We start from the raw sequence: 25,200 nt of genomic DNA, 5'->3' as shown, positions 1-25,200 counted from the left end.
TCATTGACCTTTGTTTCCCCATTATTTTCATTACTTATTCTGTTGTGTTTAGTTCACGATTTCCTTTTTTGTTGCTGAAGTATTGAATGGGCCTCAAAAATATCTTTTTTCCTTTGGTAACAAAAATTGCATAATTTGGTACATGAGCTCCCTCTTTCACATTATTATACATCACAAAACAAAAACTTTTGCAAACTCCTTCTCAGTTGCCGCTGTCCGCCTCTGGAACAAACTGCCCCTTACCTTGCGCAAAATTCAATCTCCTGCTGCTTTTAAGAAGAAGTTGAAGCATTTCCTACTATCATCCTCATAAAGTTCTCCACAAAATTAATGTACCAGGCCAATCCTCTCATCTGTCAAATAGCAAAGCTAGCATCTCCTATCTTGCTCCTGAGATGCTTTCCTCTTCATCTGTCTCTACTAGCCAGGCAATCTTCTTTTCCTTTATATTTTCCTTAATTATGTTTCATCATGTCTATTCTTCTCCTCCCTTCACCATGAATCTCCCTCATACTCCCTGCTGCCAGCACTCCTATCTAAAATTTGTCTCTTCAATAATGTCTAATTATAACAGTACTTATGATCTACGAATATAAACTCTATATGTATGTATTTTTCCAGGTGTACCTTTCTAATTGTTTATTTCACTTTTTGTACTAGATGTAGTTTAACATGCCTACCAAAACGTATGAATGTAAAATAAGTAGAATGCCTGGTTAGATGTAAGAGAGGGCCTGATGGCCCTAATCTTGCCAGGTTAAATAAATAAATAAATAAGTATTATTATCCAAAGTGATATTGTGCTTAAATATGAGCATCATGCAGGTATTTGGCATTTTAAAAAAATTGCATATTATTTGTTTACAGAACTTGAAGGAACAGATAGGAAAAACAATACGACACAATGAGAATCTCTCACAGCAGCTGGATGCAATGGATTTGAAAATAGGTCTACTAGTACGCAACAGAATCTCATTGCAGGTAATTAAATGTCTAATTTGTGTGTTCTTCTCGAATTAAATGGTGTTCTGACATGTAGATGAATTTTATAACTATTAGTTTTTATTGTATCTTCTGAAGGATTCACTTGACAAAACTAAAATGATAAGCAAACAGAATTTCTTTCCTATACATACTGCCAGGATGTAGAATTAAAATTCTTTGCTTCCTATCTTGGCAACAGGTAGTCCCCCTAGAATTGAGTGACCCACTCTCATTTCAAACCTTCCACAACTAACACCTCTTTCCACCTTAAGAAAAGACTTAGCAGCTCTGAAAGCTTCGTATTGTTTCTTCTGCTTTTAAATATTTCTGTCGGTGTTTCTTCAAATTTCTCCAGCCATTTTGTCTCATAATTTTCAGTTTGTATTGTGTGTCATCAGAAAGTGTCTTTATGTTTTACCTTTTCTTCTTTAGTCCTACTTTTCATTTAAATTCTTTGATTTTGCATACATTTAAATTGTGTAAAATGTGATATGTTGGCCATTAGAGGTGTGTACCATTGTTGTTGTTGTTGTTGTTGTTGTTGTTGTTATGGTCTTCAGTCCAGAGATTGGATTGATGCAGCTCTCCATGCTGCCCTGTCCTGTGTAAGGTTCATAATCTGAGTAACTACTGCAACCTACATCCTTCTGAACCTGCTTAGTGTATTCATCCCTTGGTCTCCCTCTACGATTTTTACCCTCCATGCTTCCCTCCAATACTAATTTGGTGATCCCTTGATGCCTCAGAAAGTGTACTATCAATTGATCACTTCTTCTAGTGAAGTTGTGCCACAAATTCTTCTTCTCCCCAACTCTTTTCAGTACCACCTCATTAGTTATGTGATCTACCCATCTAATCTTCAGCATTCTTCTGTAGCGCCACATTTTGAAAGCTTCTATTCACTTCTTGTATAAACTATTTATCGTCCATGTTTCACTTCCATACATGGCTACACTCCATACAAATACTTTCAGAAAGTCTTCCTGACACTTAAATCAATACTCGATGTTAACAAATTTCTCTTCTTCAGAAATGCTTTCCTTGCCACTGCCAGTCTACATTTTATATCCTCTCTGCTTCGACCATCATCAGTTATTTTGCTCCCCAAACAGCAAAACTCTTCTACTACTTTAAGGGTCTCATTTCCTAATCTGATTCCCTCAACATCACCTGATTAATGTGACTACATTCCATTATCCTCATTTTGTTTTTGTTGATGTTCATCTTATATCCTACTTTCAAGACACTATACATTCTGTTCAACTGCTCTTCCATGTCCTTTGCTGTCTCAGACAGAATTACAATGTCACCGGCAAACCCCAAAGGTTTTATTCCTACTCCATGGATTTTAATTCCTACTCCGAATTTTTCTTTTGCCTCCTTCACTGCTTGCTTAATGTACAGATTGAATAACAAACCATTATCTTTTAAAAATGGTATGAAATTAAAATTATCATGCTGAAACCTTCACTCTTTTAATTTGGGAATTTTGCTGTTCCTTTGAAGTGCTCTATCTTGGTTAATATGTGCTGTAAAAATACATTTTGTGCTGTACAAGAAAACTCTTAAGTGCTTTGTTGTAGACTGCAAGGGGGGAGAGTGCCAAAATTTCACGATTTTTCAGTTCACCGTAAGTTAGCAGAGGGTTCTCAATATCAATAACGCAGTCTATGCTATGTACCACCAACAAGCGACATACGGAAAGTTCAGAAGATTTGAGTGTTTTGAGTACCTGCTGACTGAACTGTAGGTGATTTAAGTAAAGAATTTTGAACTACATAAGTATTCCCATGTTTCTCTGCCTTAAGAACTTACCTTTTCAGTAGAATTATTTATTGATAGCATTAATTTGTACTGCATAATTACAACTAAGCACAGGGGGATCCACTAATACCTTGTAATTCATCTTCCGCATCATTTATTATTAGCAAAGATAGGGTCAACATTTTTGCCGTACTGTTAATATATAAATATGGTGGCCCCTTTCCCTATACTTGTGATTAAAATTATTTTTAAGATCTGTTATCTCCCTTAGTTACTTACTTCAATCATGGCTGAACACAACTGAGCACAAGAGCTGTAAAAAGTGCTTCTTTGTATTTGGTGTCACTTGTTTCTGACAAATCTTTCCTCTCATTATTCTGGCTTGAAACTTTACCAGCTGCGCTCACTAAGTTTTCTGGTACAGCATGACAATGCAGACCCCCCCCCCCCCTTTTACACACACACACACACACACACACACACACAACACACAACAATGAGTTCTATGTTTCCTTTCTGAGATTTCTCATTTGTTCCCAGTCTTCGTACTTTGATAAATTATGTTCTCACATCCTAATTAGAAATAATTTAAAATCAAATATAACAATAATGATAATGAAATACTCAATTTTTGAAAGTATAATGTAATTGATTGATAAAAAATCTATTTACCAAGCAGCTGCAGTTTACGAGCTTTCGGAACCAGTGGCGCCTTCCTTTGACAGAAGGGTTGAAGGGAAAGGAAGACAGGTGAAGTCTCCCCTGACCCGGGTTTCTGGGCAACTTTTCTGAACTCTACCCCTTTTCCCAGACATTGCCTTCCCTTCATCCCTCTTCCTTCCCCTTCAACTATTCTGCCACCGGTGCTGAAAGTTTTCAAACTGTAAACTGTAATACCCTTTATATATGTGTTCTCCTGCCACTGCTTGGTGAGCAGATTTTTTATCGATCTAATTACATAACAGTGATAACATCTTTGACAAAAAAAGATGATACAGAATCATAATAATTGTCTTAAATGGAAAATATCTCCTAATATCTTTGATAAAAAATGGATAGTGTGTCACAATCATAATGGGTGTCTTTATGGAAAACACCTCATTGAACTGTGTAAAACACACTACTTTCAACTGCTATTCGTACATTTTTGTCAACTATGCAGGAAACAAACAGTACACATACAAATGTCATAATTGTGAATATTCTACATCGCCACAATCTAGTGAGGCAGTTGTGTTTTGATACAGAAATACAAAGTGCCAATAATCAGTTTGCTAAAATCCACAGAAATTGAAAAAATGTGGAATATGTTGACATGAGCAATATAGGATATACACTCCACACTACACAGACTAAGCCTGAATGGTGTGGATAAATAAAGTCAGGTGAACCTGATGGCCAAAGGGGAAAAAGCACCAAAATAACTTCAAAACCAAACCCATATTCGCAACACCATCACCAGACCCAACAGGAACAACCAAAACACCTCAAAAAGTGTAGAACGATAGAACCATCAGCAGTAGTAGCAAAATATGCAAAAATTATTGGAGTTTGCAGAAATAACAGTGAATAGTGAATTGAATGACAAGAAAAATATAGCTCCGCATCGTCCAAATGATTTTTTACACGAAGACAAGAAAAACGAGGCGTCTCCAAGGTAAGAAGGGCTCAGTGTTTCTAAATTCTCCACCAACATATACCGTCTATAAGAAATAAAGAATTGAAGCTGCAGATCACTGATAGCTCTCTTGTTTGCATATTGATGCATAGAATCTGGGTCAAATTGCACATGTTGCTCTAAGCTGATACAATCTAGCATGCCATTATAGTAGAACCACTATGAGAGGTGGTGGATCATGTATATATGCAAAGGAAGGGATTATGTCTAAGGTTAGAAGTGACATCATTTCATTAAGTAAAGAAAAATATGTAGAAGTATTGGCTGTAGAGATAAGAACGCCACAGATATTCCAAAAACACTAACTACACTTGGTATTTACTGTTCTCCCAGTGGTGGCACAGGTACATTCATAGCAAACCTAATCCAAGTGTTGGACATGGTTACTAATCCTAATGACAAACTTCTCATTTGTGGAGACTTAAAGATTAGCACATTGAACCCAGATGGATTTCGCAACACATTTTTGAACATTATATACAGCCATGGACTATCACCATTGATTAACCACAAGGGTAACTACACATTCAGCATCACTCATTGGCCATATACTAGCTGATTTGGAGAAAGATAATTGTGATGTTGTTGGAGGTAACCTAGGTTTGAATTTACCGTGCAAATGGAACAATGCAACATGGGGAGAAGTGTATGTGGAGACCAGTTAAGATAGGAAGTTTTCAAAGTTTCTACTGAAATTTAAATTCAGGATTGAAGAAGTGTTTCCAGAAGTATTACAAGACACTAAAATACAAAACAAAAGTAACTAGGTGACCAACAGGATAAGGAAATGCTCAGCAACATAAAAGCAACCAGAATGACCCTACATTTCAAAAATACTACCAAGCAATCAAAGACTTATGTAAAAAGTTTTAGTAACAGTGGAAAAGTCTCAAAATGATAAAATTGTAAAAAAGGCAGACAACAAAATAAAATTCGCCTGAAATGTTACCAAACAGGAGACAAATAGAAAAAAGACAAAACAGGTAAACATAGAATTACAGCATAGCGGTACCACAATACATGAACCCAAAAAATTTGCAAATTTTGCAATCAATATTTCAGCAACATAGCTACCAAATTGCAACACAAATCTGACAAAATACAACCTGTACAAACACTGAAATATATTCCAAACACAATGATGCTGCAACCCACCACTTAGAAGAAATAAGCAATGTTGTTTGGAACCTAAAAAATAAAACCTCAGCAGATAAAAATTAAGTGCCTGTGTGCTTGCTGAAGGACTGTATACACAGTATAAAAGACCCTTTAGTGCACATCATAAATGAATCATTCACCACACGTTGCTTCCCATAGGCACTAAAGCATGCAAACGTCCTCTCCATACGTAAGACTGGAGAGCTTGAAAATATAGAAAATTATAGGCCTATCTCTTTTACTGTCATAATTTTCAAAAGTAATGGAAACCATAATGAAAATTAGACTCATAGGGTACCTAAAAAAAGTACAATCTTCCATGTAAAGAACAGTTTGGATTCAGGCCTGGTAAAAGCATTCAGTCAGCTATAACTCATTTTGCAAATGTTGTTCTGGAAGCACCAGATCAAGGAGATCAAATAATATATATCTTTCTTGGCTTCAGTGAATCCTCTGACAAGCACACCACACAATTCTGTTAAATAAACTGGAAGCTCTAGGTATAAGAGGATTAGCAAATAAGTGGTTTCGTTCAGATCTTAAAAACAGGGTGCAGTGGGTGGAGATCCCTCAGACTATCTCCAATCATACCATAAAATATCGTTCTGAGCCGGAATACATTAGTATTGATGCCCTCAGGAAGTGTGCTTGACCCAAAACTCTTCTTGATATGTGTCAGTGATTTTATGCAGACTGTCAAGCATGGTGAAACAGTATTGTTTGCTGATGACAATATCATTGTTAACACTGCAACATCACAAAATGTACTAAAGGACGAAGCTGAAGAAGTGCTCATGCATGTATGCAGATGGATAGACAACAATGAATTAACTTTAAACGTAAAAAAAGCAATATTTCACATAACCAAAAACCCTAAAATAACTCTTTAAAAATGAAAGATGGACTGACTGAATGTGTATCTCAAACAGAATTGCTAGGGATGCATGTTGACATGCAACTACGATAGACACAGTATGTTAACACCCTCGTGAAACGAGTAGCTTCAGCATGCATTGCACTTAGAATAATAAATTCTGTGTGTAGTAGCTCTTAAACCACATCATCATACACTATGTGATCAAAAGTACCCAGACACTTGGCTGAAAATGATTTAAAAGTTCATGGTGCCCTCCGTCGGTAATGCTGGAATTCAATATGTTGTTGGCCCACCCTTAGTCTTGATGACAGCTTCCATTCTCGCAGGCATACATTCAGTCAGGTGCTGGAAGGTTTCTTGGGGAATGGCAGCCCATTCTTCACAGAGTGCTGCACTGAAGAGGTATGGATGTAACGCGGTGAGGCCTGGCATGAAGTTGGCATTCCAAAACATCCCAAAGGTGTTCTATGGGATTCTGGTCAGGACTCTGTGTAGGCCAGTCCATTACAGCGATGTTACTGTCGTGTAACCACTCCTTCACAGGGCGTGCATTATGAACAGGTGCTCAATCGATTTGAAAGGTGCAGTTGCCATCCCCAAATTGTTCTTCAACAGTGGGTAGCAAGAAGGTGCTTAAAACATCAATGTAGGCCTGTGCTGTGATAGTGCCATGCAAAACAAGGGGTGCAAGCCTCGTCTTTGAAAAACACAACCACACCATAACACCACCGGCTCCGAATTTTACTGTTGGCACTGCACACGCTGGCAGATGATGTTCACTGGGCATGTGCCATACCCACTCCCTGCCATCGGATCGCCACATTGTGTACCGTGATTCGTCACTCCACACAATGTTTGTCCACTGTTCAATTATCCAATGTTCATGCTCCTTACACCAAGTGAGGAGTTGCTTGGCATTTACCTGCGTGACATGTGGCTTATGAGCAGCCTCTCAACCATGAAATCCAAGTTTTTCTCACCTCCCGGCTAATTGTCATAGTACTTGCAGTGGATCCTGAAGCAGTCTGGAATTCCTGTGTGATGGTCTTGATAGATGTCTGCCTATTACACATTACAACTCTCTCCAACTGTAGACTGTCTCTGCCAGTCAACAGACGAGGTCAGTCTGTACACTTTTGTGCTGTATGTGTCCCTTCACATTTCTACTTCACTATCACATTGGAAACAATGGAGCTAGGTATGTTTAGGAGTGTGGAAATCTCGTGTGCAGACGTGTGACACAAGTGACACCCAATCAACTGACCACGTTCAAAGTCGGTGAGTTCCGCGGAACACCCCATTCTGATCTCTCACGATGTCTAATGACCACTGAGGTCGCTTTATGAAGTACCTGCCAGTAGGTGGCAGCACAAAGCACCTAATATGAAAAACGTTGGGGGTGTCCAGATACTTTTGATCTCGTAGTGTATTTTGCAAATGTTCAATCTGTGACAAGTTATGTGAAAATGTTCTGGGGAACAAATGAGCTGAACAGACAAAGAATTTTTAAACTGCAAAAAAGGACTGTACGAATTATGACAAAAAGGAGCAAGAGAACTCCCTTCACTGAGTTGTTTAAATCTATGGAAATCTTGACTGTTCCATGTGAGTACTTTTACAAACAGTTATCCACAATAAAAGAGCCATTGATCAGTACCCAACGAAAAGGTCTCTACACCAACATGGAACCAGCCACCATTTACATCTCAATAGAAAAAACAAAACAAAAACCCAAAATAGTGTGCTATGTAAAGGAACTAAACTATACAATAAACTATCACAAGAGATCAAAAAGCAAAAGTGAAATACCCTAAAAAAATTATTGAAATGGACAGATAAAAAAATCTACTCACCAGGTGGTGGCAGGGAAACACATGGACAAAAGGATTTAACTTTCACAAGCTTTCGGAGCCAGTGCCTCCTTCTGGCAGAAGAGGGCCCCAAGCTGCTGGGGACTACCCTGCCGCTGCGCTGCTCCGCCAGCGCTATGTACTGCATCATCGACAGCAAGCGTGGCTTCAAGCCCTCGGACTGCTATGACCCCCACAAGTGAGAGTTCCTCATGTCGCTCACCACCAAGCTGCTCCACATCTCGCTGGTAACTTTGGTCGCAGCACCACATTTCATGACCTCACTCCACCATATTTAAAATAATGACAATTTGTTATTATACTATTACCTGTAACTTGAACATCCCTCGGTTTAACTAAAAAGTCAAGGCACCGTAAATGGACATTAAGCAAATGACAGTGCCAAACTAGAGCAAGTATTTAGCTTTTTGTTCAATACTCAGAACCCATTTATCTAATATTCTATTGAATAATATTGCTTAGCGAAATTCACAGTTCATGAATGACATTCGAAATCTTCTGAGAAACTTGGAAAAAACTGAACCAAAGTTTTTGGGAGAGAAGAAAGAACTGGAGTAAATATGAAAGGCAAGGTTCATACACAGTGCATCTTACATCCTGGTTAGCACTTGTACCACTTTTTGTTATTACAACGAGCGTTTTTATACGAGCACAGTCAGAACTGCTATCCTCTGTTTAAATAAACTGTGGTTGTTTTTGTATCAAGGGAATGAAATGGGTACACTTACATGTCAGGCATCATGTTTGTGTCTTCACACATGGGTGTTCACACTAGGTGACTAAATTTGTATACAGGATGGGCAGAAGTAGTCTGAAAACTTGTAAGGTTGAAGGGGAAGGACGAGGGGTCAAGGAAAAGAACTGAAGAGGTTTAGGGAAAGGGGTACAGTTTAGAAGTCACCCAAAACCCCGGGACATGGCAGACTTCTGCCAGAAGAAGGAGCCACTGGCTCCAAAAGCTTGTGAAAGTTAAATCCTTTTGTGTGTGTGTTCTCCTGACACCGCTTGGTGAGTGGATTTTTTTGTGTGTCCCTTTACACTATACTATTAATAATTGATTATTTTCATTGCAAAAAAATTATTTGTTAGATAAGTGTTTGTATACCATAAAGGATTACCTGAAACGATGTGTAAATGTTGTTGACAATTAGCTAAAAATTAACTACTGCAATTAAGAGGCATTTTACAATATGTTCAATAGAATAGTGAAGTAGTGTCCAAAAGGGTAACTCAGTAAGGCAAGAATTGTATCTATTTATGTGTGTAATTGTTTACTTTTATGTAGGTTTCTACGTGTTGACAACATCAATACAACTTACATTGTCTACAGATACGTAAATGAACATCCCTGAATATAGCAATAGGAAGGTTTCAAATAGGTCATAGTATGATGTATTGCAGACAGAGCCGTGTAATAATTGACAGGAAGTCTGAATAAAATAGCAAACATCAACGGGGATTGCTGCATATTAAGTTCAGATGTATCCCTTCCAAGTGAAAGATGAATGAACAAATCATAAATCACGCTGACAAGAAAAAAATCTTGGAAACCAAGAGAATGAATCCAGTTTACTTGCTCAGCCATTACAAAAGTATAGCACAGTAAAATCAGCGACATGAGCTGCAGTGAAATGACAGAGATGAGAAGGGAAATAAACATATGTGAAGGAACAACAATTATGACAATGATTTGAAGAAACATCAAAATATGTGATGAGGAATTGTCAAAATTTATGGGAAAGTAGCACACATCAAACAAAAAGAATAATTGGAACAGTATTATGAAAAGGATAGCTGGTGCTCATCATACAGCAGAAGTGATGAGTCGCAGATTGGCACAACAAATATATTGTCAGAAAGTGAGCTTTAGGCCAAAAAGGCCTTTGTCAAATATAGGCAAAAAAACACACACACACACACACACACACACACACACACACACACACACACACACACACATGACCACAGTCTCTGACAGCTGTAGCCAGACTGCAAGCAGCAGTGCATGATGGGAAAGGTAACTGGGTGGGGGTAAGGAAGAGGCAGGGACAGGAGAGGGAGGGATAGCAGGGTACTGATGGGGGATGGTAAAGTGCTGCTGCGGGAGCGTGCGGGGATGAAGTGGACAGAGGGTAGGACGCCTAGTGCCCTCAGGAGGTTAGATGCAGGGCGGAGGGAGAGGGGGTGATTTGGGGGGGTGGAGCGGGGGGGATTAGCAGAAAAGGAGAGACATTAAAAGGCTGGGTGTGTTGATGGAACTGAGGACTGTGTAGTGCTGGAATGGGAACAGGGAAGGAGCTAGGTGGATAAGGACAATGACTAATGAAGGTTGATGCCAGGAGGGTTATGGGAATGAAGGATATATTGTAGGGAGAGTTCCCACATGTGCAATTCAGAAAATCTGGTGTTGGTTGGAAGGATCCAGATGGCAAAGACTTTGAAGCAGTCACTGAAATGAAGAATGTGTTTGGCAGCATGCTCAGCAACAGGGTGGTCCAGTTGTTTTTGGCCACCGTTTTTCGGTGGCTATTCACGTGGACAGACAGCATGTTGGTTGTCATGCCCACATACAGAGTGAAAATTATTTAAACTGACAAACTCTGGGAGGTTGTAGGGGACATTAAAACAAATATTTTTCCCCAATGTCATTTTTTCCTACGAGGATTATTTAAACCGTTGGACGCCGTATTACAATCTTCAGTAGTTAGAGGGCGTATTACGCTCTTCAGTTGTAGGCAACTGCTGTCCACCAGTGTAGTAGTGCATTGTCTCTGTCTACTAATGGAGCGATACACTTGGAGTGAGTACAATGATATGGTTGGTGCGTACTACATAGCGCACCATAACGGACGAGCTTTACAGTGAGTTTATCAACAACAATATTGTAATCGCCGTATCCCGCATCATACGACCTTTGATGCTGTGTACCAACGTCTCCATGAGACCAGGTCATTTAGCAGAGTACCTGGACAGGGATCCCGTCGCATGGTAAGAATGCTGCAATTTGAGGAAGGTGTCTTGCAGCATTTTGAGCAAGATCCTTCAATCAGCACTCGTGCAATTGTACGTCACATGGGGACAAACTAGACGAATGTACGAACAGTCCTTCGAGAGCAATTGTTACATCCATTTCACTTACAGCGTGTCCACAACCTGGAACCAGTTGATTATCCACCCAGAGCACAGTTTTCGCAGTGGTACCTGAAACAGTGTGAAATGCATCCTACATTTCCATCCTCTGTGTTGGTTACCGATGAAGCAATGTTCGGGCATGATGGAGTCTTCAACATGCACAATTTGCATGTTTGAAGTGAGGATAACCCACATGTCACAGTTACTAGTGCTCATCAAGTGCGGTTCTTCGTTAATGTGTGGGGCGGTATTGTTGGAGACTGTTTAATTGGGCCATATCTGCTACCTAGTTGTTGTCTCTTGGTCATAAAAAAAATGGAAAAGTGTTTGTTGGTTTAGTTAATTTGCCGCCAGAGAAATCTTCCTCCACCAGTTTAAATACTCCTCATAGGAAAAAATGACATTAGGGAAAAATATTTGTTTTGATGTCCCCTACAACCTCCCAGAGTTTGACGGTTTAAATACTTTTCACCCTGTAGAGTGCAGCACAGTGGTTGAAGTTTAGCTTGTAAGATCACATGAGTAGTTTCACAGATAGCCCTGCCTTTGATGGGATAGGTGGTGTTTGTGACCAGGCTGGAGTAGATGATGGTGGGAGGATGTATGGGACAGGTCTTGCATCTAGATCTATTACAGGGATCCCTATAATAAGAATGAGATGCAAGACTTGTCACATACATTCTCCCACCAACACCACCACCACCACCTCCTCCTACTGTAGACCAATCACATCATCACCTATCCCATCAAAGGCAGAGCTACCTGTAGATTACATGGCTGGTTTCACAAGCTAAGCTGCAACCACTGTGCTGCCTTCTACGTGGACATGACAACCGGCAAGCTGTCTGTCCGCATGTCTGGAAAACTGTGGCAAAAAAACAACTGGACCATCCTGTTGCTGAACATGCTGCTGAACACATCATTCTTTTTCACTGACTGCTTCACAGCTTGTGCCACCTGAATCTTACCCACCAACACAGATTTTTCTGAATTGCACAGGTGGTAACTCTCCCTGCAATGTATCGTACATTCCCATAACCCTCCTGGCCCCAACCTTCGTTAGTTATTGTCCTTACCCACCTAGCTCCTTCCCTGTTCCCACTCCTCTATTCCACCAACACACCAAGTCTTTTAACTTCTCTCCTTTTGCACTAGTGCCCCCGCCCCCCCCCCCCCCCCCCCCCCCCCCCCCTGCGCCAAATTACCACCTCTCCCCTGCCCTCCGTCTAGCCTCCTGACTGCACTAGGTGCCCTACCCTCTCTCCCATTGTGTAGCACTTATCTAGCTCCCACCCATTCCCTGCTATCCCACCGCATTCTCGCCCCAGCCTCTTCCTTACCCCCACCTGGCTGCCTCTCCCATCATCCACGGCTGTTCGTAGTCTGTGTGTGATCAAGTGTGTGTGAGCTGCATTTGCATGTGTTTGTGGTGTCTGCTGTCTGTTTTTGACAAAGGCTTTGTTGGCCAAAAGCTTATTGTGTGACCTTCTTTTCATTGTGCCCATCTGCATCTCAGCATCCCACTGTATGGTGAGTAGCAACTATCCTTTTCATAATATTGTTATTAATCAGTTTACTCATTAGTGAGTGTTGTGACCTGATTTCTTAAGTAACTGAATCTTCGGCTAAATGTCTTTATGCTCGGTAATCTCCAGTTGTTCTTAATATAGTGTGAAGAGGTTGGCCTTAAATCTTCTTCACTTGATCCAATCATCTGCTTGTTACTCTTCCTTGTGACCCTCAGTTTTGCCTTGGAAAATTGTCTTTTCTAAATTATCCTAATCTCTTCTCGAAATGTGCACAAGGAACTGGAAGTGTCTTTGACTGACACATGAAGATAAACTTCTTGTGATGCTAAGTTCTTATGTAATAGCAATATCAGCTCTTATTTCTGTCCATGGCACACACAACATTTGCCAGCATGACAATATTAAACGTGGTTAAATATAAATCACTATGTGCATGTTTTCTTTAAAAGAAAAGAATAAACTTAAGAAATTATGTAAATGTTCAGCATGTTGCCATATTTTCTGCGCAGAATATGTGCTGTAATTGTAAAACTTACTTGTTCCATTTCATAGAAAGAGGTCACAATTATGATTCAAAAGAACATGGAAATAAATAACTAATGGGTTTGCGGATGATGATGTCTTTTAATAACAGGGAAGTAAAGTTGTGTGTGAAAATATTGTGAATGAATATCACACATGGAACAATCAATCCTAAGATTACATTTTTACATCTATTGCAGCAGTATACACATTTACCTATGTGTATGGTGACATTGTCCCAGCTGACTACATTGTGCTGGCACTGCAGATTGACTAGAGTGTGAGGGGTTGTGTCATGTAGACTAATTGGAGGGAGAAAGAAGGTGGGAAGTAGGAGGGCGGAGTAGGGAAGGGTAGCTGGTGGCTGGAAAGGGGAGGCAGCAAGTGCATCAGATAATAACCTGTGAACTCCTGCTCACAGGTAGAGGATGTTGTATGTAGCACACAGTGACATGAAGGCATGGATTGAGAAAGGGAGATAGGACAGAGAAACTGGGAGACAGTAGAGAAGAGGTCTTGAGCGCACAATGAGTGAAATTTGGCTTACAGGGCAAGAGGGGAAGTGGGTGAGGGGCAAGGATTAGTGTAGGTTGCAGCATATCCTCCAATCCCATAATCATCCTGGCCTCAACTTTCACGCAGTGTTTTCAGTCTTGTTTATGTGCCAATTGATGATTCAGCATCTCGACTGTATAGTGAGTTATTACCTTTACTGATTGAATTAAATATTGAAATTAGTATGTTGTATAATTATGGAATGAATCACTTTTCTGTTAAAATCAACATAATTTACACAGTGTGTGATTCATGTAAAACTCAACTTGCTCTAATTGTGTGATAGATCCAGAAAGCAGTCGGTAATATGTCCTGAATTGAGAAGTAGCCCCTTAGTCTGTTTTCCACCTATCTCATAGAGGTCATCGGCGATATACCTGAACTATTCAGTACTCATATCTCTCACTCTGAAATTTTTTTTTACTGTTTTGTTTTTGTTTTAGAGACTTGTTATCTTATTGAAATTTTACAACTGTAGAAATTTTCTCATTTGTGTATCAAATATTGGCACTGTTTTCTAGGATGTAGCAGCCCACGGTTCACGACTACGAGCCACTGCTGCATCAGCTGGTCAATTGATGGATGGAAAATTAAGTCGAAGTGGTCAGCATATTGTAGAATATTACCGAAAGCTATTTTACCTTTTACAAACAGAACCTCATTACTTGGCTCGCTTATTACCTTGTTTGCCACGCTCAAAGACAACAGCATTTCTCCGCACTGTGGTTCTTGCTATTTTCAATTTTGGTTCGGGATCACGAGAAGATTACTTACTGCTTCGACTTTTTGCTGCTGCTCTGCAAGAAGAGATAAGGTAAATGTCACATATTCTGTTTCCTGCCTTACCCTTTTCTCCTGATAAGGAATGACTTTAATCCTTTAAAGGTTAGAAATGTGATCATGTTTTGTAAATACCTGCCATCTGCTAACTCTGCTCCAGTAATGTATGCCCCCTCCTCTCTCTCTCTCTCTCTCTCTCTCTCTCTCTCTCTCTCTCTCTCTCTCTCTCTCTCACACACACACACACACACACACACACAGTGTTTAAGGCTGGTATTTGGGGGCCATGGGTGGGACTGTTCCTTTGAAATGGACAGATACTATATCCAGTGACCTGGTCTCTAATGCCGTTGTCATCTACAGGACATTAAACATTTTCTCTCCTTCTTACTTGGGCCTCACTAACCTAGAGGATACCATGATCAAGGCATACACTAGACAGAAAATTTGTTTCAGTACTCAAGTGTGTGGAATTTGTCTTCGTAATCCATCAACATTTTAAATACAGACAGACAGTCCTTTCCGTCTGACATTATCATCATATGAAACTCCAGTATGTTAGGGGAATGGTACAGAAATCTATGTAAGGAAGATAGGGATATGAAGCTATGCATGGTTGTTTGAATTTATGTTTCCCATCATTGTCCTAAATTGCTTTAATTGATCATTCTTTGCACTAGCCATGGGTGATTCATTTCACTTTTTCCCCAAATGAGCAAACGCTCCTTTCTGTTAGCTGCAATATTAAATTGTAATTTGTCCCCTCAGAATGTTTTTGTTATCATATAAATGATTTAAATTGTACATGGCAACTTCTTTTGTTTTGGAACTTTAACTTGTAATTTGTTGTAGGTATTAGTACACTAGTTATAATATTACTGGGCATTTGACATTCTGTAGTGTAAACTGTGCACAGAAAACTATCCTATTAAAAATTTGTAGTAATGATAATAAACTAACATTTTTATGTAAGCATTTCAACTTTCTAGTATAGAAACAAAAACTATATAAAGCAACTACACATCTGTAAATGATTTATGCGTGGATCACAGACACACTTAACAGTACAAAGACTTAACTAAATTTGAATTGCGCAAGTGGGAACTTTCCGTGCAATACATCCTACGTTCCCATAACTCTACTGACCTCAACCTTCGTTCGTTGCTGTCATCACCCACCCAGCCCCCTCCCTGCTCCCATTCCAGCACTACACAGCCGTCATTCTACCATAACAACCAGTCTTTCTTAATTTATTTTATTTTTTTATTTATTTCTCTCCTTTCCCACTACTTCCCCCCCCCTCCCCCCCCCTCCCCCCTCCCCTGCCCGTTGCCCAACCTGCAGCACTTCACTGTCCGCCGTGCCCACCATACTATCCTTCTCTCTCCCCACCCCAGCCTCCTCCTGTCCGCCCGCCCAGTCGCCACTCTCATCATGCACTGGTGCTGCTGCTTGCAGTGTGGTTTCAGTTGCTTGAGACTGCAGTAGTGTGTGTGAGAGTTGCTTTTGCGCGCGCACGAGAGAGAGAGAGACAGAGAGAGAGAGAGAGAGAGTGAGTGAGTGAGAGTGAGTGGTGTGTGTGTGTGTGTGTGTGTGTGTGTGTGTGTGTGTGTGTGTGTGTGTGTGTCCGTGTCCGTGTGTGTGTCTATTGTTGATTGAGGCCATTGGCCGAAAGCTTTAAGTGTGAAAATCTTTTTGTTGTGCCTATCTGTGACTCAGCATCTCCACTATACGGTGAATAACAAATTTTCTTCTCAGAATATTATGGTATATTGATAATTTTTACTTATGGACTGTCAGACGGTCCATAAGTAAAAATTATCAATATACTATAATATTACACGCAACTGAGGAAGACAGGACCAAAAAAGTTGAAGATTCCTTCTCAGAATATTGCTACTAACTTTTGAGCTAGGGCTATTTTTTGAGTTTAGCTATTTTTTTGAGTTTAGCTACAAAAACAATATCTCAGAGAAAAGGGGAGAGAGAGGGGGGGGGGGAGAGAGAGAGATAGAGAGAGAGAGAGAGAGAGAGAGAGAGAGAGAGCAGCAGTGCCTGTGAATAGTGGCTCGGGGTAATGGGAATGGTGGCAGCAGCAGTGGCGGCGGTGATGGAGGTGGCGGTGATGGTGGCATGAGGGGTGTTGGGAGTCTGCTAACCATTCTTGCCTATATTCTGAGGATTTTCAAGTGTTGGAGGCATCCAAAAGTCAAGTGCATTGTAGCAGCTGTTGTGGTAATTGCTCTTGCTGTATGCCACAATTTCAGCAATTACATTGTCAAGTTTGCAGGTGTATGCAGTTCAGAAGTAGCCATTCCATCAGGTAGGCAGATAATAATTGTTCTAACATAGAATTGCACTACAGCTGCTACATAGTGTGGCTGCTTTCACATGTGGCTATATCTTCTATAAGATAGGAAATAGATATGAATGGACTGCTGTAGGCGGTGGCAAGTGGGTATAAAGGACATATTTTGCGCCTATGTCATCCACAGGGTAATGGCCCATGGGGAGCAGGATCCGATGTATCTGTTGGATGGCCAGTGGAATACTATTTAGGACAGAAAATGTAGGATTATGGGTAGCATATTCCTTATCTCAGGGCACAATGACAAATGGCTGAAGCCATGGCAAAGGAGTAGACGAGCTTCTACAGGCCTGGTGGATGTGAGAATTACTGCTTGGTGACTGTTTCACACTAACTGCAGTTTTGTTGGTGCCACAATAAGAAACGACTCAAGAAATCTACTTCTGGACCTGCTGGACAGGTACACCTGCCTGACTAGCGTGTGAGCAAGTTTGGATAACCTTTGCTTTCCAGTGCAGATGTGATATCTGTGGGTGCCAATGCTGTGGGGAGGGACTACTTAATGTGGAATAGATGACAAGTATGAAAATGAAGATACTGTTGTTCATTTGATTTGGACAGAGGTTTTTATGGCACTATCAGAGTGGTAGAGATAAAACATCTAGAAAGGTAGTTCATTGGCTTGAAGAGGAATGAGTGGAGGAGATTGGGGAGTAGGTGTTGAGGTTCTGGAGGAAAGGGCAGAGGCTGCACATGACATGGGTCCACCTTATGAAAATGTTGTCAGTAAATGTAAATCATTTAAAGGATTTCAGTTGTTGAGTGGGTAGGATAGTTTCCTCTGCTTAGGTAATAAACAAGTTAACTTTACACAGGTATCTTACACTGATCAGCCAGAACATTATGACCAACTACCTAATAGCCAATATGTCCACCTTTGACACAGATAACAACACATTGTGGCATTGAAGCAATGAGGCCTTGTTAGGTCACTGAAGGGAGTTGGCGCGCGCGCGCGCACACACACACACACACACACACACACACACACACACACACACACACACACACACACACACACCAGCTAATTCCTGTAAATTCAGGGGAGGGGGCCAATCAGCTCTGATACCACATTCAATCACATTCCAGATATGTTTGATCAGGTCCAGACCTGGCAAACTGAGGAGCCAGCTCATCAGTTGGAACTTGCCACTGTGTTCCTCGAACCACTCCATCACACCCCTGGGCTTGTGACATGACACATTGTCTTGTTGAAAATGCCACTGCCATTGGGAAATATGATCGTCCTGAAAGGGTGTACGTGGTCTGCAACCATTGTAAGATATTCCTTGGCCATCATGGTGGCTTGCATGCGCTCCACTGGACCTATGGATGTCCATGTGAATGTTCCCTGGAGTGTAATGGAGCTGCCGCCAGCTTGTCTCTGTCCTGCAGTATATGTGTCAAGGAGCCGTTCCCCTGGAAGATGATGGATTCACGCCCTCCTGCCAGCCTGATGAAGAAGGTATCAGAATTCATCAGACTATGCAAAAAACTGCCACTGTGCCAATGTCCAGTGCCAATCCGCATGTGGTGTTAATATTGGCACATTTATGGGTCGTCCGATGCAAAGGCCCATTCTTAGGAGTGTTGGATGCACTGTATGTTCAGACACACTTGTACTCTGCTCAGTATTAAAGTCTGATGTTAGTTCTTTGGCAATCTGCTGCCTGACTGTTTTACCAGTCTGCTAAATCTATGCCATCTGTAATAAGGGATGGCTGCCCAGCCCTACGATGTCTGGATGTGGTTTCACCTTGCCTTCACAAAGTATTGAAGACACTCACTGCAATAGTCCTCGAACACCTGAAAAGTTGTGTCATTTCCAAAATGCTCATGACGAGCCTCCAGGCCATCACAATCTGCCATCGATCAACCTCAGATCGCACACCTTCCCCATTCGACACACTCACAGCACACTCACTGATACTACATGCACCGTGCATATGTTGGACTCGCAGTCACTCCTCACCAGGTGACACTTCTATCACCTGGATGGGCTTATATCGATAGTAGGTCAGTGGTCATAATGTTCTGGCTGATCTTTGTTGGAAATTCTTAGTTACTCGTCACGTAGAAAGTCTACTTTGGCAGTGCGGTGGCATCAGAGTATCAGCGGTAGGAATCTATTAGGTGCCCCACACTGCAATGACATTAGTTGCAGTGGTGCCAGAACTTGAATCCTTGTGCACGTCATAGAGAAATATCTTCTGCAGTCAATCATCATCGGACATCATCTGACGAAGATCACACTTCTCTATTACGCTGGTCAACAACATTTTGTCACAATTAATGCAAATGATTTTTCTTTTTTTTTTTGACGCAGTTGTGTGTCGTGTACTCTAAAATGAAATTTGTTTCTATTTATCAAGCTCAGGCATCTTGTGACACATTGCCCCCTATCAAAATCTTTGGAAACATTGTGGTCTGGTCATTCTATTAGAGCTTAATATAAATGCCCTGCAGATGTTAACTGTTGAAAAATGATGGATGTTTAGCAACATGCCTAATAAGTCATTCTCAGTTTCCGTGTACCTTTGGAAATAGCACAACTTCTTTTTTATGTCTGTGAGGAGTTAATATTTAGCTGAAAACACAATCCTCTTGTTAAAAAGTGCTAAAAACTTCATTTTGGATGTAAAACTGGTGACCATGAGAAGAAATAGTCTCCTGATATATGGTGTTTGATGTTTGTTGCCATACTGACAGACTGGTTAAAAGTATCATGTCTTCAAATCTTTGCTTTTTCCATGATTTGGAGAAAACTGTAGGATCACATGACAGATTGATATTTTCATTTTACAAAAATAGTTGAAATCACCTCAGAAACAAAACAAAAATTCTGCTATATCCCAAGGTACTATACACTGTAATGCCTACCGGTATTCGTCACGGTGAATAATTACTAATATTAGCAACTCCCAAGTTCCACTAGAGTAGCATGATAAGTGACATGAAGCATGGCGTAGCAGATATATAACATTGGCATGGCATGCGCAACTTGACACCAAGAAAAATAACACTGCACCATGTCATTTTCGCGTGCTGAAAGTGTTCTGGGGCTTTAACCAACTTGATTGTGTTTCACATGGATGAAGCAAAACATCATCTGTCTCTGTAGTTAGTTTCTCAGTAAAATATTTACTTTTCAAGTAAAAAAAATTATAAACCACTGGTTTGGGTTTTTCTTGAATTCACTGCCATGCTGTCTTTCCGATTCAATTTTGAGGAAACTTTCGATAAAAAATTTTGATTCATTCATACCCTAAAGTCTGATATTGCAGCTTGATCAAATGGCTCTCTTTTTGATATTGACTGCAGTTATTTTGGTATTTAAAAATTAAGCAAGTACCATGACATATTTCCAGAAATTTGCGGTAAAAGATGTAGTCATTAACCATAGTTTACATCTAGTGCATTTTAGGTCTCACAGTTTGGCATAAAAAATGAAGCTAACATATCAAAATCATTCTTAACACTGGAAGGAGAGCCATATCTCTTTAAAGTCCAGACTAAATAAGTAATATACACTCCTGGAAATTGAAATAAGAACACTGTGAATTCATTGTCCCAGGAAGGGGAAACTTTATTGACTCATTCTTGGGGTCAGATACATCACATGATCACACTGACAGAACCACAGGCACATAGACACAGGCAACAGAGCATGCACAATGTCGGCACTAGTACAGTGTATATCCACCTTTCGCAGCAATGCAGGCTGCTATTCTCCCATGGAGACGATCGTAGAGATGCTGGATGTAGTCCTGTGGAACGGCTTGCCATGCCATTTCCACCTGGCGCCTCAGTTGGACCAGCGTTCGTGCTGGACGTGCAGACCGCGTGAGACGACGCTTCATCCAGTCCCAAACATGCTCAATGGGGGACAGATCCGGAGATCTTGCTGGCCAGGGTAGTTGACTTACACCTTCTAGAGCACGTTGGGTGGCACGGGATACATGCGGACGTGCATTGTCCTGTTGGAACAGCAAGTTCCCTTGCCGGTCTAGGACTGGTAGAACGATGGGTTCGATGATGGTTTGGATGTACCGTGCACTATTCAGCGTCCCCTCGACGATCACCAGTGGTGTACGGCCAGTGTAGGAGATCGCTCCCCACACCATGATGCCGGGTGTTGGCCCTGTGTGCCTCGGTCGTATGCAGTCGTGATTGTGGCGCTCACCTGCACGGCGCCAAACACGCATACGACCATCATTGGCACCAAGGCAGAAGCGACTCTCATTGCTGAAGGCGACACGTCTCCATTCGTCCCTCCATTCACGCCTGTCGCGACACCACTGGAGGCGGGCTGCACGATGTTGGGGCGTGAGCGGAAGACAGCCTAACGGTGTGCGGGACCGTAGCCCAGCTTCATGGAGACGGTTGCGAATGGTCCTCGCCGATACCCCAGGAGCAACAGTGTCCCTAATTTGCTGGGATGTGGCTGTGCGGTCCCCTACGGCACTGCGTAGAATCCTACGGTCTTGGCGTGCATCCGTGCGTCGCTGCGGTCCGGTCCCAGGTTGACGGGCACGTGCACCTTCCGCCGACCACTGGCGACAACATCGATGTACTGTGGAGACCTCACGCCCCACGTGTTGAGCAATTCGGCGGTACGTCCACCCGGCCTCCCGCATGCCCACTATACGCCCTCGCTCAAAGTCCGTCAACTGCACATACGGTTCACGTCCACGCTGTCGCGGCATGCTACCAGTGTTAAAGACTGCGATGGAGCTCCGTATGCCACGGCAAACTGGCTGACACTGACGGCGGCGGTGCACAAATGCTGCGCAGCTAGCGCCATTCGACGGCCAACACCGCGGTTCCTGGTGTGTCCGCTGTGCCATGCGTGTGATCATTGCTTGTACAGCCCTCTCGCAGTGTCCGGAGCAAGTATGGTGGGTCTGACACACCGGTGTCAATGTGTTCTTTTTTCCATTTCCAGGAGTGTATTTTGATATTTGGCTGTGATGAGCTATGATGCACCACACTCGCAACACTGTGGGTGGGTGCTGTGCCCAATAGTGGCTCATGTTTCGCTTCATATATGGTGTATATAGTTAGTCACACTATCATTTTAAGTTAATATTGCATCAAGTATTACATTAATTCTAAAAGTAAAGACAGACAACTCCAGATCCAGTGGCAGAGGTAGCAATATACTGTATACATCAATTTTTCATGTCTACAACACCAGTTTCATTTAAGTAGCATTCAATAACAGTTCTTGTTCAAGTAATGTTGAACAAATGATGTGTGTACCAGCACTCAGTGAAGTGAATTGGGACTTTCCTATTGACATAACTAAAGAATATTGTACTCTGGATGTCACTTACTTGAAGAGACATTTACTGCAAAAGGATTTGAGTCAGCAACAAAGCTGGATGAAAGAAGAAAAAAATGTGTCACCAATAAGAAACAGAAACCCAATGTCCAACTATTCTGGAAGCGAAGCTACTGGTAAAGTGCTTGTCAACAATAAGATAAATGTAGGATTTTTTCAAAACCTTATTGTGCAGCTGACTTTCCACAAACATTATCCTTATGTGAATCACAAAGGAAAGGCATGATAGGTTGCTCTTTGATACAGATGAAACTCTACAGAGTGAATGAAGCTCATCAGATTTAAAACTCCTGCAAAATCTGGATGGACATTTTATAATTCCCATCCGTAGCATTTTCCACTGTTTTTAGGTGCAAATGGATTATTTTTATCAGTTGACATAGGAGACTATGACCCCCTAGAGTGATGGGAGAGTATTGTGAGAAGACACATTTCTAATTCTAGAACCTAAAACTTTGCTGGACGAAGACTGCTTTTCCTCTATCAAAGCATATGACGAGTCCTCATAGACAATTAGTTAATTAAAGGCATATATTTAACTATGGATTATCCAGGGGAACTAGATCTGTAGATTGTTCTTTTGGTATATTAGTGTCAGAGATCCACTACAGTAAATTGTGACGTGAACAAAATCTATATGATCGAAGTTTCATAACTTTATACAGCTTCATGATGATGTGTCTTCTAAGTCAGCTGTGCAGCACAGTGTGAACCACCCTATTGAGGACTCACATAAAAAAATTAGAAAACTGACAGTGACCTTTAAACAATGCTATGGAATTGCGTAATTCACTCTTAGTTTCCTTCATAGCCCAAATGGAGCATTGTGTTTTCAGAACAAAGTATGTTTGCAGCTACATATTGAACGGATCTGATGTTCCGTTGCCGGCCAGAGTGGCCGTGCAGTTCTAGGCGCTGCAGTCTGGAGCCGAGCGACCGCTACAGTCGCAGGTTCGAATCCTGCCTCGGGCATGGATGTGTGTGATGTCCTTAGGTTAGTTAGGTTTAATTAGTTCTAAGTTCTAGGTGACTGATGACCTCAGACGTTAAGTCGCATAGTGCTCAGAGCCATTTGAACCATTTGATGTTGCATTAGATCCAGCAAATCATTAGATTTTCAGGTGTGTCTAATAGAAAATGCCCTGATGTAATTCTCTTTACAGTTCTATACCTTCTTTTTGTTTCACAATCAAACTAAATGGATTCCAGTTACTGCATCTGTCTATGATGTTTCACTAGCAGTCCCTTCCCAAACTTTATTTCAAGCTCCCTTGTGCTCTGTTCACACACTGCTGTTATTGTAAATGCTTGGATATTTTTCCATTTGACCAACAAGAATATGTATTTAACTTCAGATTGTTTTGCGTTTTCCTGGGTACAGAGACAGACATGCAACCAAAGCAGAAACTTTCATAAACTTTAAGTAGCACACATATGCTGCGTGGCAAAAAGTGGGTCACTCCGCATCCATCTGGCAGCATTTTGGCATGCCATAAAAGTCAGTTACATCACGTCAGTCCATTAGGTACTGCTCCATTAGACTGTGTATGTTCCATCTGAAGTTGTGAGATAGATGCATGCCTTGTGCCTTGCTGTATGCCATGCCACTTGCTGTGTCACGGTGATAGGTGCCCTGCCTAAGAGTGCTACACTGAGTGAAGATCAATACAGAGACAGAAAAGGCCTTGATTGACTGGAAAAATGGCATGCTAAGATCAAATTACTGCCTGTACAGAAGAATTAATATTAACTGAAAATAAAGAAAAAGATATAGATGGACTCATTTATATAGGAGATGTTTAAATCTCAGATCAGGAAGATAGTGGCAAACTTATGAGGTTATCAACTAATTGTGAAGACTTTTTTAGAGAAACAAGTTGGCAGTTATGGGACAAAGATTTAGAAAGATACCAGTACTAAAAATGTTTTTATAATGCAGGTTTATCTAGATAAGAAAGAGTTTTCTGCTTACTTCAAAATGACCGGTGATTATTTTACTTAAAGTTAGAAACTCATTATCCACATCAAAAACATGGCTCTCTCTGGAGAAAAGCTACCATACACTCTTTTTTAGAGAAGCCATAGAAATTAATGAACATGACAACAGTTTCAACAAGAAAGAGGAAAGCTTCTTGCTGCAGCAAACGACCATTTCATGTTGCAAGAGGAAAATGACAGAGGTACTGACCAGGGAAAAGCCCCGAGATATTCGTATGAGAGGTATATATTATCTGCACCTATGAACTCTATTCTGGTCTCCCATCTGCAGTGAAGGGTTGACATTTGTGTTGCCAAAACGTCAGGAAAATTGATAAACAGATGTCAGCTGAAGATCCAGGGACAAAAGCGAACAGCCAATATGCATCAAGTGTCCATAGACTTTGTATTTAGTCTAGATTGGAAATAGATACTACTCAGCTTTCAGGTACTGTAACATTATGCATATTTAGATGAATGAATTGGCTGCCCAGAATTGCTACAATGCAAGGTGTATTTGATGTACAGCTGAACGCTAGGTGGTCCCAGGACTCGGGGTAGACTGCCACGACCTCTGTAGGCCAGCCAGGTGGAGAGACAAGAAGTGTTACCAGAAATAAGTAAATTCCAACTCTGGGAATTTGGATGATAATTGCTTGCA

At 41.1% G+C, this 25,200-nt stretch overlaps 1 protein-coding gene across 1 annotated transcript in view; it reads left to right on the top strand.

Moving 5' to 3' along the window:
* Window positions 1-25,200, top strand: part of LOC124612604 (ras GTPase-activating-like protein IQGAP1) — a 340,604-nt gene that overhangs the window by 213,950 nt on the left and 101,454 nt on the right. Inside the window, exons 20-21 of the mRNA XM_047140897.1 lie at window positions 868-981; window positions 14,592-14,884. Coding sequence (XP_046996853.1) covers window positions 868-981; window positions 14,592-14,884 — 407 coding nt within the window. The remainder of the gene's footprint in view (window positions 1-867; window positions 982-14,591; window positions 14,885-25,200) is intronic.

This window comes from Schistocerca americana, chromosome 1 (assembly GCF_021461395.2).
Source record: "Schistocerca americana isolate TAMUIC-IGC-003095 chromosome 1, iqSchAmer2.1, whole genome shotgun sequence".
NCBI classification, from domain to species: Eukaryota; Metazoa; Arthropoda; class Insecta; order Orthoptera; family Acrididae; genus Schistocerca; species Schistocerca americana.
The sequence above is the reverse complement of the archived record's forward strand: the minus strand, read 5'-3'. Positions and strand labels throughout refer to the sequence as shown.